Raw genomic sequence first — 13,785 nt, 5'->3', positions numbered from 1 at the left:
TGCATGATGGGAATTGTAGTTTTGCACCAGCTGGGGAGCCACAGGTTGCTATAGATCAGTGGTCTCCAACCTGCGGACCTCCAGATGTTGCAAAACTACAACGCCCAGAATGCCCGGACAGCCGTTGGCTGTCCGGGCATGCTGGGAGTTGTAGTTTTGCAACATCTGGAGGTACGCAGGTTGGAGACCACTGCTATACATTGTGAGCTCTATAGATTGCGAGCTCTATGGACAAGAGGGCAATGACAACCCCTAAGGGCTGATATGGGGCCCTCTGCTGGCAGACAAGTGCAGTGCATGTGTATGTGACATGGGGGGGTGAGGGATAACCATCTTTATTATACAGTTGTGTAAAAACAACCTGGCAGAATTCACATGACGCGTTACCTGCTCCGTGTCCTCCTCACTGGGGGGCTCCACGACCCGTTCCCCCCTGGTGAGCTCCGCGTCCCCCTCCATCAGCCGCCACAAGTCACCATCCACCACACAGCCTGTCACTAGAAACTTCCAGCACCGGCTAAAACCATAACCGGAAGTGGCTCCAGCCAGGCCCCGCCCACCACACGCAGCAACAGAGCACAGGGCTGGAGGACTAAACAGCCGCTGCATCATAGAGCGTCGGCAGGAAGGTCTTTGCTGTTACCATAGAGGGGGGGAAAATGTAAGCTAGACAAGAACACAAATCTTTACCCTACCGTTCTGTCTTCGCTTGTGCTGTCTCTATCAGCGTGTAGGCTACGATAAAATGGCGCCTTATGTGGAGACATAAAAATAAAGTAATTTTCTTGTAACTTGTAGTGTTAGTTTATGTCAAGGTTGCTATGGAGACGGCTATGCTAGGCTCCCTGGAGATAGCCATGCATGTGTAATCAGTACAGGTCGGGGGAGAATGCCTAAAGGACGTCTGTGCAATCCTTGCATTGAAAAGGATGGGATCTGGGTAAGAGATCTATTCATATATAATGGTTTTTTTTGCCTTTTTTTTTAGCACATTTTTTTGCGCATTTAACTAAAAAAAAAAGTAATTAATAATAATATTAATAATTGTTATTATTATTTTTAAAAAAAAATTACTTTTACACTTTCATCTTCCTGACTTTCTATTTTCTTTCTTAGGGTTAAAATGGTTATGAATATATATCATTAGCGATCATTTTAAATAGTCAAATTTTTTGGTGTAATCAGATACCAGCCACAACCACCCATAGGAAAATGCTTTATACAGTGTTTTCCAACCAAGGTGCCTCCGCTGTTGCAAAACTACAACTCCCAGTATGCCCAGACACAGCCTTTGGCTGTCCGGGCATGCTGGGAGTTGTAGTTTTGCAACAACTGGAGGCACCCTGGTTGGAAAACAATGCACTAGAGGCAGGGAGCGAGCACCGTAAGACTATGGGGGAGATTTATCAAAACCTGTGCAAAGGGAAAGTTGCCTAGTGGCCCATAGGAACCAATCAGATCCCTTCTTTTATTTTGCAGAGGCCTTGTTAAAAATGAAAGACGCAAGCTGATTGGTTGCTATGGGCAACTGGATAACTTTTCCTTTGCACAGGTTTTGATAAATCTCCCCCAAAGTGTACACAGCGGAAAATTTCTGAATCCTCAGTCGGTGCCGGGACCACTTGAGAATGCACTCCATAGACCGCAATGCATCTCCTCGCGGATTTAGCCAAAATTATTGACGTGTCGATTCTTTCTGGGGACCCCAGATTTTGAATTATTGCATCTCATGTTTCTGGCGCTGAAATTCCGCCATGTGCACTGTGCAGCAGATTCTGATTGGAAACAATGGGACTCTGCTGCAGCTGAAATTCTACTGTGTGAACATAACCTAATACTGGTGAGCGACAGCACATGCGCAGGGGCCTGTGTATCAAATGGCACCAACATGTTCTCGAGCAGAGTCTCAGGGGAAGGAATCCTTTAAAATCAAGAGAAAGATCAACTGCTCCACTACATATGTGATTGCAATTTACATTACGTTGGACGGACAATACAACAGTTGAGGATGCGGATGAATAAACACAGGTCCAATGTCCAAAAAGGTTTTCTCCTTCATAGCATATCCCGACATGCGAAAGAGGTACACAACAAGGATTTCTCTGCCTTTACTATCACCGCTTTAGAGAGTATTCCAGAGGATACACACAACAGAATGGAACGGTTACAGCAGTGGTCCCCAAACTGTGGCCCTCCAGATGTTGCAAAACTACAATTCCCAGCATGCCTGGACAGCCTACGGCTGTCCAGGCATGCTGGGAATTGTAGTTTTGCAACATCTGGAGGGCCACAGTTTGGGGACCACTGGGTTACAGCAATGGGAATCTTTCTGGATATACAAACTCAATACACTGTCTCCCAGAGGCCTTAATGAAGGCATGGATTTTATCCGCTAATACCCCTCACTGTGAATAATTGTGTCCCCATAACAGGTTTCTACTCATTTACACATTCTTATATACATTTGTACACTTTATTAATCCATATGTACTGTACATAATCAATATTAACAGGCTTTTATTCATTTTATATATTTTTATATACATTTGTACACTTTATCAACCCATATTTATTGTACATAACCAATATCTATCTATTTATTTATTTAATTATAGACAATTTCTATCCTCCATTCACCACCCCAGTGTTTCCCCCATTATTACCTTGCCGATCTAGCCCTTTTTTTCCCCCCTAATTTACCAGGCTTCACAAGCATCTTCTTTCATCCCACCAATAATGTATATCCATATTCTTTATTGCACTTATTCATATGTGCTTCTATACCAATGTGCCTCTATATCTATGCCCAGCAGTCATCACAGTATTTTTCGCTGTTTGTGCATGCACAGTAAGCCCCATTTGACATCGGGCTGATACGCACAACCGCGATGTCTTCAGCAGCCCCGTTCCCTACACGCTTTCTTGGCGCATGCGCACCAAGTTCCTACTGACATCGGGCTGATGTGCACAGCTGAGATGTCAACAGCTTCGTTCTCTACACGGACACTCTTGTACATGCGCATCAAGCTCCGAGTGTCATCGGACTGATGCGCATAGCAGTGTGCTGCTGTATTCTCCTGTTGCTGTATATTTAGCCCAGCAGCCTGCACCTGTAAGCCAGGTTTTTACAATAGTTTGGAATCAATAGTGCTGGCCAACTTATTCTTTGGTTGTATTACACATACGGGGGAGTGGCTACCTCCATGTTGGTTCTTGCACCCCACCCACCTCTATCAGGTGTATATAAGGTGCCTTGTATGTTTCAGACCTTGCAATGCCTGTTGTACTGTTCACATAGAGGCATATTCATAGTGTAGGGTCCGTCCCAGAATGAGGTCGCCTTACCATGGTGGGACGGTCCACGCTATTTGGCGCCAAATTTGCAAGCTAAGTAATAATTTCATAGTTTCATATTTCCATTTATTGCACTACAGCTGTATAGCTTTTCATGTTCTATCTATATACTCATGTTTCATCTATATCTCTGTGCTAGCAGTGTGCTGCTGTATTCTCCTGTTGCTGTAGCGCATCTGACAGCTACAGCCCCCCCCCCTTCCTGCACGAGCACTAGAAGAAGTGCTTGTTTCATTTTAAATCTCATCAAATCTTAACATAATTGTATGCAATCACGTTTTTAAAGCATAAGAACAGCGTTTTCAGGTTTTAGTTTATTGTATTTTATTTCATTTTCCACTTCCCCTTTTATGATGTATTTCCTGCCCGTTGAGGGGGCATGACCTATTTTCCCCGCCATTTTTTGCCACCAATAATAGTGTATAAGAAGTAAGCTTGTCCTAATGTCTGTATACAAGCCTTTTACCTGATGAAGAGGCACTGCTGCCTCGAAACGCGTTGTCTGGCTTAAATAAAGAAACTTTGCACTAACCAGCAGACGTCCGTGTGGTTTGCGCTACAACCCGGGTTTTTAAAATCTTACATGCCATAGGGAGAGATAGACGTGCGGCCCAGGGGCATTGCGAACCCTCTCTATGCCTCTCATGACTTCTAAATAAAGTGGTTTTTATGGAGATAAAGGCCGTAAAGCGAAAAAGTGTGGCCGCATTATACCAGGAGACAGCTTTTAATCCATGCAAACAGTTAGAGCCCATTCACACTACATATTTTCCAAGCGCTTAGAAAATACTGTGCAGCAGCCTCCCATTGTCTTCAATGGGATCCTGCTGCTTCACTCACACTATGAAATTTCCTCTGCGGACATTTGAGACCCCACACTCCTCCCAAAGAAATGAACATGTTTCATTCTTTCAGCGGAATCTGCCCTGAAATGCATTGGCTTCTATTGAGGCGGTGTATAGCCGAGCGGTCCTAGCACCAGCTTGTTTTGCCGGTGCCTGCTTCAGACCAAATGTGTAGTGTGGATGAGCCCTTTTATAGGCCGATATCATGTGGCAGTTGTGCTTTAACCCTTTGCTGAACATAAGAATGAAAAGAAAGTAAATTGTGCTTAGGATAAGGCCAGGTATCTTTTATGTTTTTGTTTGTTTTTTAATAAGTCAATGTGAAATTGATATTGCTGTATGGCATACAGTGCATCCATCCCCCCCCCACCCCCCGAAAAACGTTTATGACAAACAGAGACAGAAACATTGTGTAAACCAAGTCTAAACATTTTTCTACAACTGTACAGTGAACTGAAAGGTGAGTGACAACCTGTGAGAGCAGAATGTCGGAGATCTTGTCTGTCACCCAGCTTTCCTAGAAGCCACTGTCTGGTGACATATTTGTGTTGTTTCTTTGTTACGTCCGAGAACATTTTTTCCCATTTCACTCCTGCATAAGATTCCTCACACATTAATTGTCCTTCTGGTTGTATTTTTGTAGTTCCCTCACATTGGGGTCAGTAGGAAGCTGCCCATGACCGGCACTCAGGAAATGTTATATCGAGCATCATGGAGAGAGACCAGGCTGCCTCATCTGTGCACCGCCGGTAACAAGGTAAAGGATCCACCAATCTATCTATTGATGTCAACTCTATCTGGTATGCATGAACTCTAAAACAGAAAAGAGGCAGAGCTTCCCATGGGGTGGTATTGCTGGGTTCTAGGTATGTTCGTGTTGGGACAAATATAGCAAACATAGCTCACCTTAGATCATTGTATAAGGACCACAGATCCTGTGTCCATTGGTATCCAGGGGAGTTTTGCTGCTTTTCCGGGGTCGGTGTGGAGGAAACTCCAAGCCGATGGTAATATGGAGAGAGAGCAGAAAACTGGAATAATAGCGCAATCCAGTTCGATGTTGGTTTCAAATAAACATCTTTATTAAAGCCGAATCACAACACGTTTCGAGGCTTGCACATGCCTCTTCCTCAGGTAAAAAAAAGCCTGTTGTAAGCCTGTTTTTCTACCTGAGGAACGCGTTGTGATTTGGCTTTAATAAAGATGATGTTTATTTGAAACCAACATCGAAGTGGATTGCGCTATTATTCCGGTTTTCAATTTTTTCTGCTCTCTCTCCACAACTCTATCTGGTGACCTCTCATTTCCTTTGGGGACACAATACCATCTCTAGGCTAGGGCTACATGGAAACTTTGGTTGTAGCATGACAGTCCTCCCCTGAAGTCCGAACCTGTCTGATGACTTGTACTGTCAGGTCATAGGACCCACATTCACACCAGGACTGGAAGCCACAATACGTATGCAAGAATGCATGCATGTAATTTGCTGTGTGAATCCAGCTCTGGATGGATTCTTGTTTGCTGGTTGCTTTTCCACCAATAACCCTAAAAATGACCTGTAGTCACTAAAATAAAATAATAAAAAAAAAATGCTAGGCTTGGTTCATACTGAGGAATCTAAGGCCTAATCTATTATGGCCAGAGATTTCCAGGCAGGTTATTACGGCCAGAGATTTCCAGGTTCTGAGTTACAAGGCTTTGTAGCCCCTCCCAGGATTATATCCACAAATAGAGTACACCAATCAGGTAAGAGGATAAAACATAACTTTTACTTGTAAATCAAACATGAAATATCAAAAATGAAGTTACCATAATATCACCATCAATGTCAGGGAATGGGAAAAAGGGTACAGGTGAAAACCTAATCTTGGCTACCTACAATAGGCCCTTCCTAATATAGTGTGGATAGGGTAAGGGAATTAAAAGCAGATGGTGGCAGAACTCCAACGCGTTTCATCCTGTAATGTGCAGGACTCATCAGGGAGTAAACATGAATTGGTAATACTATCAATATGCAAGATCTAGTACCAAAAAACAGTAACACAAATAGAATAGAGAGTAAGTTAAGTTTGTCAGGCACTGTCGTATGCAGTCAGTAGTACGGTCAGATGATAAGGAATAGTGACAAGAAGAATGTAACATATAACATTAAGTAATGGACACTGGGACACAACTGTATTGATCAGAACTATTGAATAATATAAAATGAAATCCCAGGGGATCCAGATTCAAACCAAGATGCACAGCAACCCTGAAAAATGATAATGCGTGTATTCAGTATAAGATACAGAACACAGGTATATAAATATAAAATAAGATACAAGACACAAGTATATAAGGTAGATAATACTCAAGCTTACCTATCAGATAGATGCTGGATGATTATTGTAATAATAGAAGGTGTAACAGTGCAAAAGACGGTCTCTAAAATTGAAATAGAGAGGTGGTAAGGGTCAATACAAAAATCAGTGAGTGTGTATTTGACCCACAGGTAAGTAGCTTACCTATAGTCACTAAATTCCGGACCTGATTGTGCCGGATGATTAGGTACAGGTATGGACCCAAATGCACAAGGAAACAGACAGACTGAGGATAAATAGAAATCAGATACAAAATAAGGTAAAATAATACTGATGATGATAATAAATGTAATAGGGCCCCCATATTCTATAATGAAAGTACCTGCTAGTGGCTGAAGTGGTTAATTCAGGAAGATAGCAGCCAAAAAGTCACAGTGCAGGTAGGTGAAATCACCTATAACCCAAGTGGGGCTGGAGAAAAAGAGATACATGGATATAAGACACATATTCCACCTCATCCCATAAGGGGTATTATAATACCAGATAAGAAAGATGCAGGTTACTTACTGGATGAAGCAGCAGAAGATATCACCAGTGATTCCTCGAGGTGGAGGACGCCACTGACATCTAGAGCGCGATGCGCTCATTTTATATTGTCCGGGCCGGAAGTACACTGACTTCACGTCTGGTCGGTGGAACGCATATGAAACCAGACACTGAGACCACCGATAATGGTAAACGCAGCCTCAGGTGGGATGGTTAGGAGGATGGTGAGTGGAAATAGATGATTAAGCAACTAATAAATGAAAAAATAAGAAAGATTACGAAAAACGGAAAACCGGAAGTGGCGGCGACTTCCGGTCTATGGAACGCTCAGTCGTCAGTAGTGATTTGGGGCATAAGATGTTTCATGAAACAATAAAAGATGGATGGTCTGACCATCCATCTTTTATTGTTTCATGAAACATATTATTATCTACCTTTTTTATCATCCAGGACTGTCCAATTGCCCCAAATCACTACTGATGACTGAGTGATACGCATATGCGTTCCATAGACGCTATAATAGTGGTCTGAAACCTCCAGATGTTGCAAAATTACAACTCCCAGCATGCCCGGACAGCCGTTGGCTGTCCGGGCATGCTGGGAGTTGTAGTTTTGCAACATCTGGAGATCCGCAGGTTGAAGACCACTGCTCTATACTTTATCCCTATCCCCGGGCTGCAAAAGGTAAACAAAATAAACTTTAACTCACCTTCCCCGTCGGTCCGGATCAGCTTCCTAGGGAATGGAACGTCGGAAAGCTGTCAACCTATAACTGGCCGCAGCGATGTTCCGCCTCGGCCAGTGATAGGTTGAGTAGACTGTCATGTAAGAAGCCGGCTTGTTACATGACAGTGCGCTCAGCCTCTCACTGGCCGAGGCGGAACATCGCTGCGGCCGGTGATAGGCCGACGGCTCTCCGATGTTCACGTCTCCAGGAAGAGCGTAAGGCCAACGTAGGAACATTCGTTAAAGTTTATTTTGTTTACCTTTTGCAGCCCGGTCATGGGGATACAGTATAGAGTGTCAGCGCCGGTGGCCCGCAACAAACAGGAGGACGAGGAGAGCAGCGCTTGCGGGTGATGTAAGTAGTACCCCGATGGGGACAGCGCAGCGCTGGGCTAATAATTTTGGGGGGGGGGGGGGGGGGTAGTGAATACAGTTATATACCGTGGAACTGCCATAAGTTACAAAAATACCGCGATACACATATTTGGCCATACCGCCCAGCCCTACCTTGTGCTTTCTGCCCACAAAATGTCCCCCTGGAAATTTTCTGCGTGAATATTCCGCTGTCTGAATCGGTGCTGTAGATTGCTGAGGTCTAGTCCATACACAAAGCCCTCTGAGCAGGACTGGCAAAGGACCAAACCATAATGGAACAGTTAGGTACCTTGTGTGCATGTCACATCTGTTGTGTCACATGATCAAGACATGTTTCATAGACTGACATTGAGATCACCTAACACCGAGCCAAGGGGAGAATGTGCTGAGTCCGGACTTCCCGCGGCTCATTCTCCTGATCAGTGAAGGTCTGTACACTCAGACTCGACTGATCAAAACTTTTGACATGTCTCAAACGTTTTCCCAAGTGACGTTGCCCATTTAGGTTTTGCTGTAAATGTAGCTCTGGAGCAGAATACAACACAGAATCAGTACATTATACGTAACATTTACTTTACTCAAAAGTTCAGCATTTTTTTATGAAATTTAGGACACATCCTAATAAATTAAAGAAGGAAAATCTTTTAGAAGGACTTATCAGCATCTTCATTGTGTCTGTAGATGGAGTGAGCTCAGTCTTTAAATTATATTACAGAATCAAGCGCAAGATGGATTCCCTTTCTCCGCACATGACAATAGGAACATACTACAGGGCGCAGGAGAATACCTGGATTCTGTAAGTATATTCAGGAAAGCCTTTGTTGTTGGGCAGCAAACCACATAAATCAGGAAGTATAAATGAGGGTTAGGCTAAGTTTCCAGTTTTTTTTCTGGCAGTTTTTGGATTGCTGCCGCTGCAGTTTTTTAGCCAAAGCCAGAAGTGTATTAAAAAGTAATAGGACATATAAAGGAAGGACTTATACTTCTACCTTATGGATCCACTTCTGACTTTAACTCAAAAACTGCAGTGGCAGTATTCCAAAAACTGCCAGAAAAAAAACAAAGTGGAAACTAAGCCTCAGGATTGCAGGAACAAAAAGGGAGATTCATTTCCATTTTGAGTGGCAGAGACCGGAATATCTGTATGTCTATAACCACTTGTGTCTTATATTTCAGGGTCTTGGGCGAAAGAAAACTCCATTTGAAAGAAGACAGCACAGCTCTCGAAATTTTAACCTTCTATGCCACGACCAGCCACCTAGAGCAACAAGTTATTATGGTTTAACAAGTGCGCAAATCTCTTACAGAGGAAGGCAGGACACAGAGAAGCCATTCTGCAGAAGATACCCCAACCACCACCATGAGAGGTCCACTCATATGCAGAACCTCCCTGAGAACCATTTCATGTGGTTTGCGGATTACCACTAGGTTAAGTCATGATATTGTCCATTAGTATAAGACAATCAAGACATGCCGTCTCCAACATTGATCAGATACTAGTAATAAATAATACAAGTTATCAGAAAATAAACTATATATGATAACTATATATAACCTATGGATAATGCTTAAAAGGGGTACTCCGCCCCTAGACATCTTATACCCTATCCAAGGATCAGTCATCACAGAACAAACTTAGCTCTGTAGATGATGACTCAGGGGCAGCAGGAAAGATTGCAGGGGTACACCCTACACCCGCTCCCCTTCTATGACGGGGGCTCAGGAGCTGACCCTGCATCATAGCTGAATTGTCCCGGCAGCTATCAGCCGCTGGGACCCGTGTCTTATGCTGGACATTATCGATCGCGGTGATGCCCGGCATGAACCCCTTAGACAAAATGAAAGTAAAACAGTGCCGGCAGCTCAGCGGAGCTGGGCATACAAAAATTCTACCACATGGAGTGGCCAATAGCTGCATGATTTTGCTGGTGATGCAAAAACGGTCCTGGAAAAATGGTGTGCTCATTGGCCATTGTATGTGGGCAGGACTTCATTCACATGCCAAAGGCTGTCTGGGCATGCTGGAAGTTGTAGTTTTGCAACCATTGGAGGCACACTGGTTTGGAAACACTGGCTTAGACCGGCACATAATGACAAACCCAGGTTGGTGGAACTTTGTTGAGAACCCCCTGCTTTTCCCATGTTGACTCCTCTACAGTAAGTGAAACAGATTTGTAAATTGCTTATTAGCTGCTGTATACTACAGATATACTACAGAGAAATTAGTGAAGTTCTTTCCAGTCTGACCACAGTGTTCTCTGCTGACACCTCTGTCCTTGTCAGGAACTGTTCAGAGCAGGAGAGGTTTTCTATGGGGATTTGCTTCTCATCTGGACAGTTCCTGACATGGACAGAGGTGGAAGCCGAGAGCACTTTGGTTAGAGAGAAAAGAACTACACAACTTCCTCTGGAGCATACAGCAGCTGATAAGTACTGGAAGGGTTGAGATTTTTTTTAAGAAAAGTCATTTACAAATCTGTTTAACTTTTTGGCACCAGTTGATCTGATAACATTTGTTTTCCACCGGAGTACCCCTTTAACATCTATTATATAATTAGTTACTGGAGGCAGAACATTTTCAAGTTCTAGACAAAAATTTATTGAGTGGAATAAAACATTTCCCAATTCCATTTCTTAACCGTTCGGTCACAAAGAACCAACTGTACAAAGTTAGAAATTTCTATTAAGAAAAAAAAAAAGTACCAAAAATATTTTAAGAATTGAAAACAATGAAATGGTATTTTCAGATTCCCTGATAATTCTAGTCCATTAAGCACTGCAAAAGGGACCTAAGCTTTAGAGTTGCTAACACTGGCCTGTCCTTTTATTTGGACCATCGGGAATATCTTAACCTGTCTCTATAAACAGATCTCCGTTAGAATAAATGCATTTCAATTAAGAACCGCGTTGGCTCTAAAACATTTAAAAGAATTTTCAAATCTCTATGGGATTTCATTCCTAATATTAAAAACTAGTCAGCAGGAGCTCTAATCTGTGAGCCCTGTAAGAACAGTATGACAAGTGCTAGTCACTGACCAAGACCATTACTGTGACCAAAGGCAGTCACCAGCGGGAGCACAGCGGTACTGGGAGGGGGGGGGGTTCTTTTATTTTATTAAGGTGCATAGTTTCTTAATCTCACATAGGAGCACACAGCCATTGCCTATTTTAGCATAGCGACTGCTTTATAATCCCTGACACTAGATGAGGTCTGTACTGGCAGAGGTCAGTCTGGTTTTCTAGCTGCTGGTCCTCTGTGGTATGGGAACGCTCTCATGTAGATACTTCATACTTCCGTGCTCGGAGAAGTCGGAGACCACATGATTCTCTCCACGCAGTAACCACTTGGTTGTAAGAAGTCCTTCTATTCCCACCGGCCCCCGGGCATGGATCCTGGCTGTGCTGATGCCAACTTCTGCTCCTAGGAAGGCAAAGTAACATATTACATATGGAGCCTCAAGAAAACATCATGACATAAACTACGACTTCAAGACACCGGTGTACACTAACAACGTGAATCATTTATCAATATCTTGCTAACTATACAGATCCAGGCAAAAGCATCTTCTCCCTTATCCAAAGGATAGGAGATAAGATGACTGATCGCGGGGGGGGGGGGGCTGCTGGACCCCCTGCGATCTACCTGCAGCACCCGCAGGGCTGCGTCCCCAGTTTCGCAAACTTCTGGGTTTCCCGGACGGACTGGAGACGTCACGCCATGCCCCCTCCATTCATGTCTATGGGAGCAGGCATGATGGCCATCACGCCCTCTCCCATAGACAGGAATGGAAGGGGTGTGGTGTGACGTCTCCAGTCCCAGAAACCCGGAGGTTTCCGAAACTGGAGACGCATAGAATGCGGGTGCTGCAGGAAGATCGCAGGGGGTCCCATCGGCGGGCCCCCGCAATCAGACATCTTATCCCCTATCCTTTGGATAAGGGAGAAGATGTTTTTGCCTGGAATACCCCTTTTAAAATGACAGGTCCACAGCTTGAGGCTTATGACATCCCGCACAGATTGCTCAGACGTCCATCCTGGTCTGTTAAATGACTTACTAAAGAAAGGGGTGTGCAGCTCACAAGGGGATGAGATAGATAAGAGACTGAGGTTAACTGGCACTGAAAACCCAAAGTGCTGAAAAAGTGTAAATATATTGTAGAACAAAGAGAGATACAGTCCTCAAGTACTTCCTATGTAGGGATAATCTGGAGACAAGGTGGAGAAAGATGGGGAAATAGAAAAATTGAGTAAATGGATAGAGAATTGACTAAACAAGGGGGGGGGGATAGAAAGGAAATAAGAGGAGGGAGAGAAAGAGGAGATAGACACAATACACAGGTGAAAGAATAGTTAGACCATAGGGTTAAAAGGTTATTTATTGAAAATTATATTACAAGTCAGATACTGTGTAAACAGAGAGATGCCGCAGGGCCCTTGCAGATTCTCTGTCGGTGGTGACACAGTGGTAAATAACAATTGATTAAAAAGAACAAATAAATAAAAATATAAATATATAAAAATCCCCTTATAATATAAATATGGATTGCAGCAAGCAGTAAGGTGGCTGGTGAAACAGGATATAAAGTCTCTCTGGGTATTGTCTCAGGAGTATATAAACAGTATTTGATACATGCAGTGCAGTTTTACACTGGTTCAACAGCGCTATGAAGAAATATAAAATCCCATCCCTTCCCCAATATTGCGCCACACCCCTACCCTTCAATTCCCTGGTTGAACTTGATGGACGTATGTCTTTTTTCAACCGTGCTAACTATGTAACGTATATTTTATGTATTGGAAGCTTGAGTTCCTATAAGAGAAAATTCACTACTGTATAGCTACAAGTTATATTCCTGTAAGGTAAGTATGCATTGGTGTATGGACAGTAGTGCAATCCTCTTGTGGGAAAAAAGTCATATGCAGATGCTGCCGGAAATAGAAAATGTTTATAGTCAATTCTGTATAATATGCGAGAGGAAATGTTAGGGGACTGTATCCCCGCTCACCCGGTGGCCATCTTCTGTCCGGTCTGTTATGCCGACTCCAGTGCTCTAGCTGCCTGAGGTGACCCGTCAATAGGGCAAGCCGTCTCTAGCTGCGAGCGCTTGGAGATGTGCGGCATCCTGGTATCTCCCGCGGCCAACCACGTGTGTTAAAAGGCGCATATCTGGTGAGTTAGATGATGTGTGAGCTGTCCTTGTCTGTGCTGAGAAGTATGATCACGGCAGAGTGTGAGCTGTCCTCGTCTGCGCTGAGAAGCATGATCACGGCAGAGTGTGAGCTGTCCTCGTCTGTGCTGAGAAGTATGATCACGGCAGAGTGTGAGCTGTCCTCGTCTGTGCTGAGAAGTATGATCACGGCAGAGTGTGAGCTGTCCTCGTCTGCGCTGAGAATTATGATCACGGCAGAGTGTGAGCTGTCCTCGTCTGTGCTGAGAAGTATGATCACGGCAGAGTCTCTAGAAGTGTTTGCCACAATGTAAAACCAATTAGAAGGGATCAGGTCTGGGCTAGACGCGTTTCAGGAGGCTCCTCCTTTCCTCAGTAGCTGACAATAATGGGGGTGCTCTCTATCTTATATACTGCCCAATGATCAAGCAGGAAAAAAAAGGGAAGGAAAGAAAGGAAGGGAGAAAACAC

General features: G+C 43.8%; 3 protein-coding genes across 7 annotated transcripts in view; 1 reads left to right on the top strand and 2 right to left on the bottom strand.

Annotated features, from left to right (window-relative positions):
- Positions 1 to 616, bottom strand: part of EDRF1 (erythroid differentiation regulatory factor 1) — a 110,467-nt gene extending 109,851 nt beyond the window's left edge. Inside the window, exon 1 of the mRNA XM_056532770.1 lies at positions 388 to 616. Within this exon, the coding sequence (XP_056388745.1) occupies positions 388 to 612 (225 nt within the window). The 5' untranslated portion in view covers positions 613 to 616. The remainder of the gene's footprint in view (positions 1 to 387) is intronic.
- On the top strand, positions 530 to 9,715 carry TEX36 (testis expressed 36). Of its 3 annotated transcripts, none has more exons than XM_056532776.1 (5): positions 530 to 661; positions 799 to 940; positions 4,843 to 4,956; positions 8,862 to 8,942; positions 9,323 to 9,715. In XM_056532776.1, the coding sequence occupies exons 2-5, from the start codon at positions 890 to 892 to the stop codon at positions 9,572 to 9,574; spliced, it is 498 nt and encodes a 165-aa protein (XP_056388751.1). In that variant the 5' UTR covers positions 530 to 661; positions 799 to 889; the 3' UTR covers positions 9,575 to 9,715. The 3 variants fall into 3 exon arrangements, with proteins under 3 accessions (XP_056388751.1, XP_056388753.1, XP_056388750.1); XM_056532778.1 differs by having other exon boundaries at positions 586 to 661; positions 805 to 940; XM_056532775.1 differs by lacking the exon at positions 530 to 661 and having other exon boundaries at positions 691 to 940.
- Positions 9,716 to 10,731: 1,016 nt separating this feature from the next.
- Positions 10,732 to 13,785, bottom strand: part of ALDH18A1 (aldehyde dehydrogenase 18 family member A1) — a 46,043-nt gene continuing 42,989 nt past the window's right edge. For all 3 annotated transcript variants that reach the window (XM_056532772.1, XM_056532773.1, XM_056532771.1), the window contains one exon: positions 10,732 to 11,567. In XM_056532772.1, the coding sequence (XP_056388747.1) occupies positions 11,386 to 11,567 (182 nt within the window). In that variant the 3' untranslated portion in view covers positions 10,732 to 11,385. The remainder of the gene's footprint in view (positions 11,568 to 13,785) is intronic.

Source organism: Hyla sarda, chromosome 7 (assembly GCF_029499605.1).
Source record: "Hyla sarda isolate aHylSar1 chromosome 7, aHylSar1.hap1, whole genome shotgun sequence".
Classification (NCBI taxonomy): domain Eukaryota; kingdom Metazoa; phylum Chordata; class Amphibia; order Anura; family Hylidae; genus Hyla; species Hyla sarda.
Note: the sequence above shows the minus strand (reverse complement) of the source record. Positions and strands in the feature narration are given on the sequence as shown.

Coding starts and splice junctions, on each gene's coding strand:
- TEX36 (XM_056532776.1), top strand. CDS start 890: ATGCCTAAAGGACGTCTGTGCAATCCTTGCATTGAAAAGGATGGGATC. Junction 941..4,842: donor TTGAAAAGGATGGGATCTGG/GTAAGAGATCTA, acceptor GTATTTTTGTAG/TTCCCTCACATTGGGGTCAG. Junction 4,957..8,861: donor TGTGCACCGCCGGTAACAAG/GTAAAGGATCCA, acceptor ATTATATTACAG/AATCAAGCGCAAGATGGATT.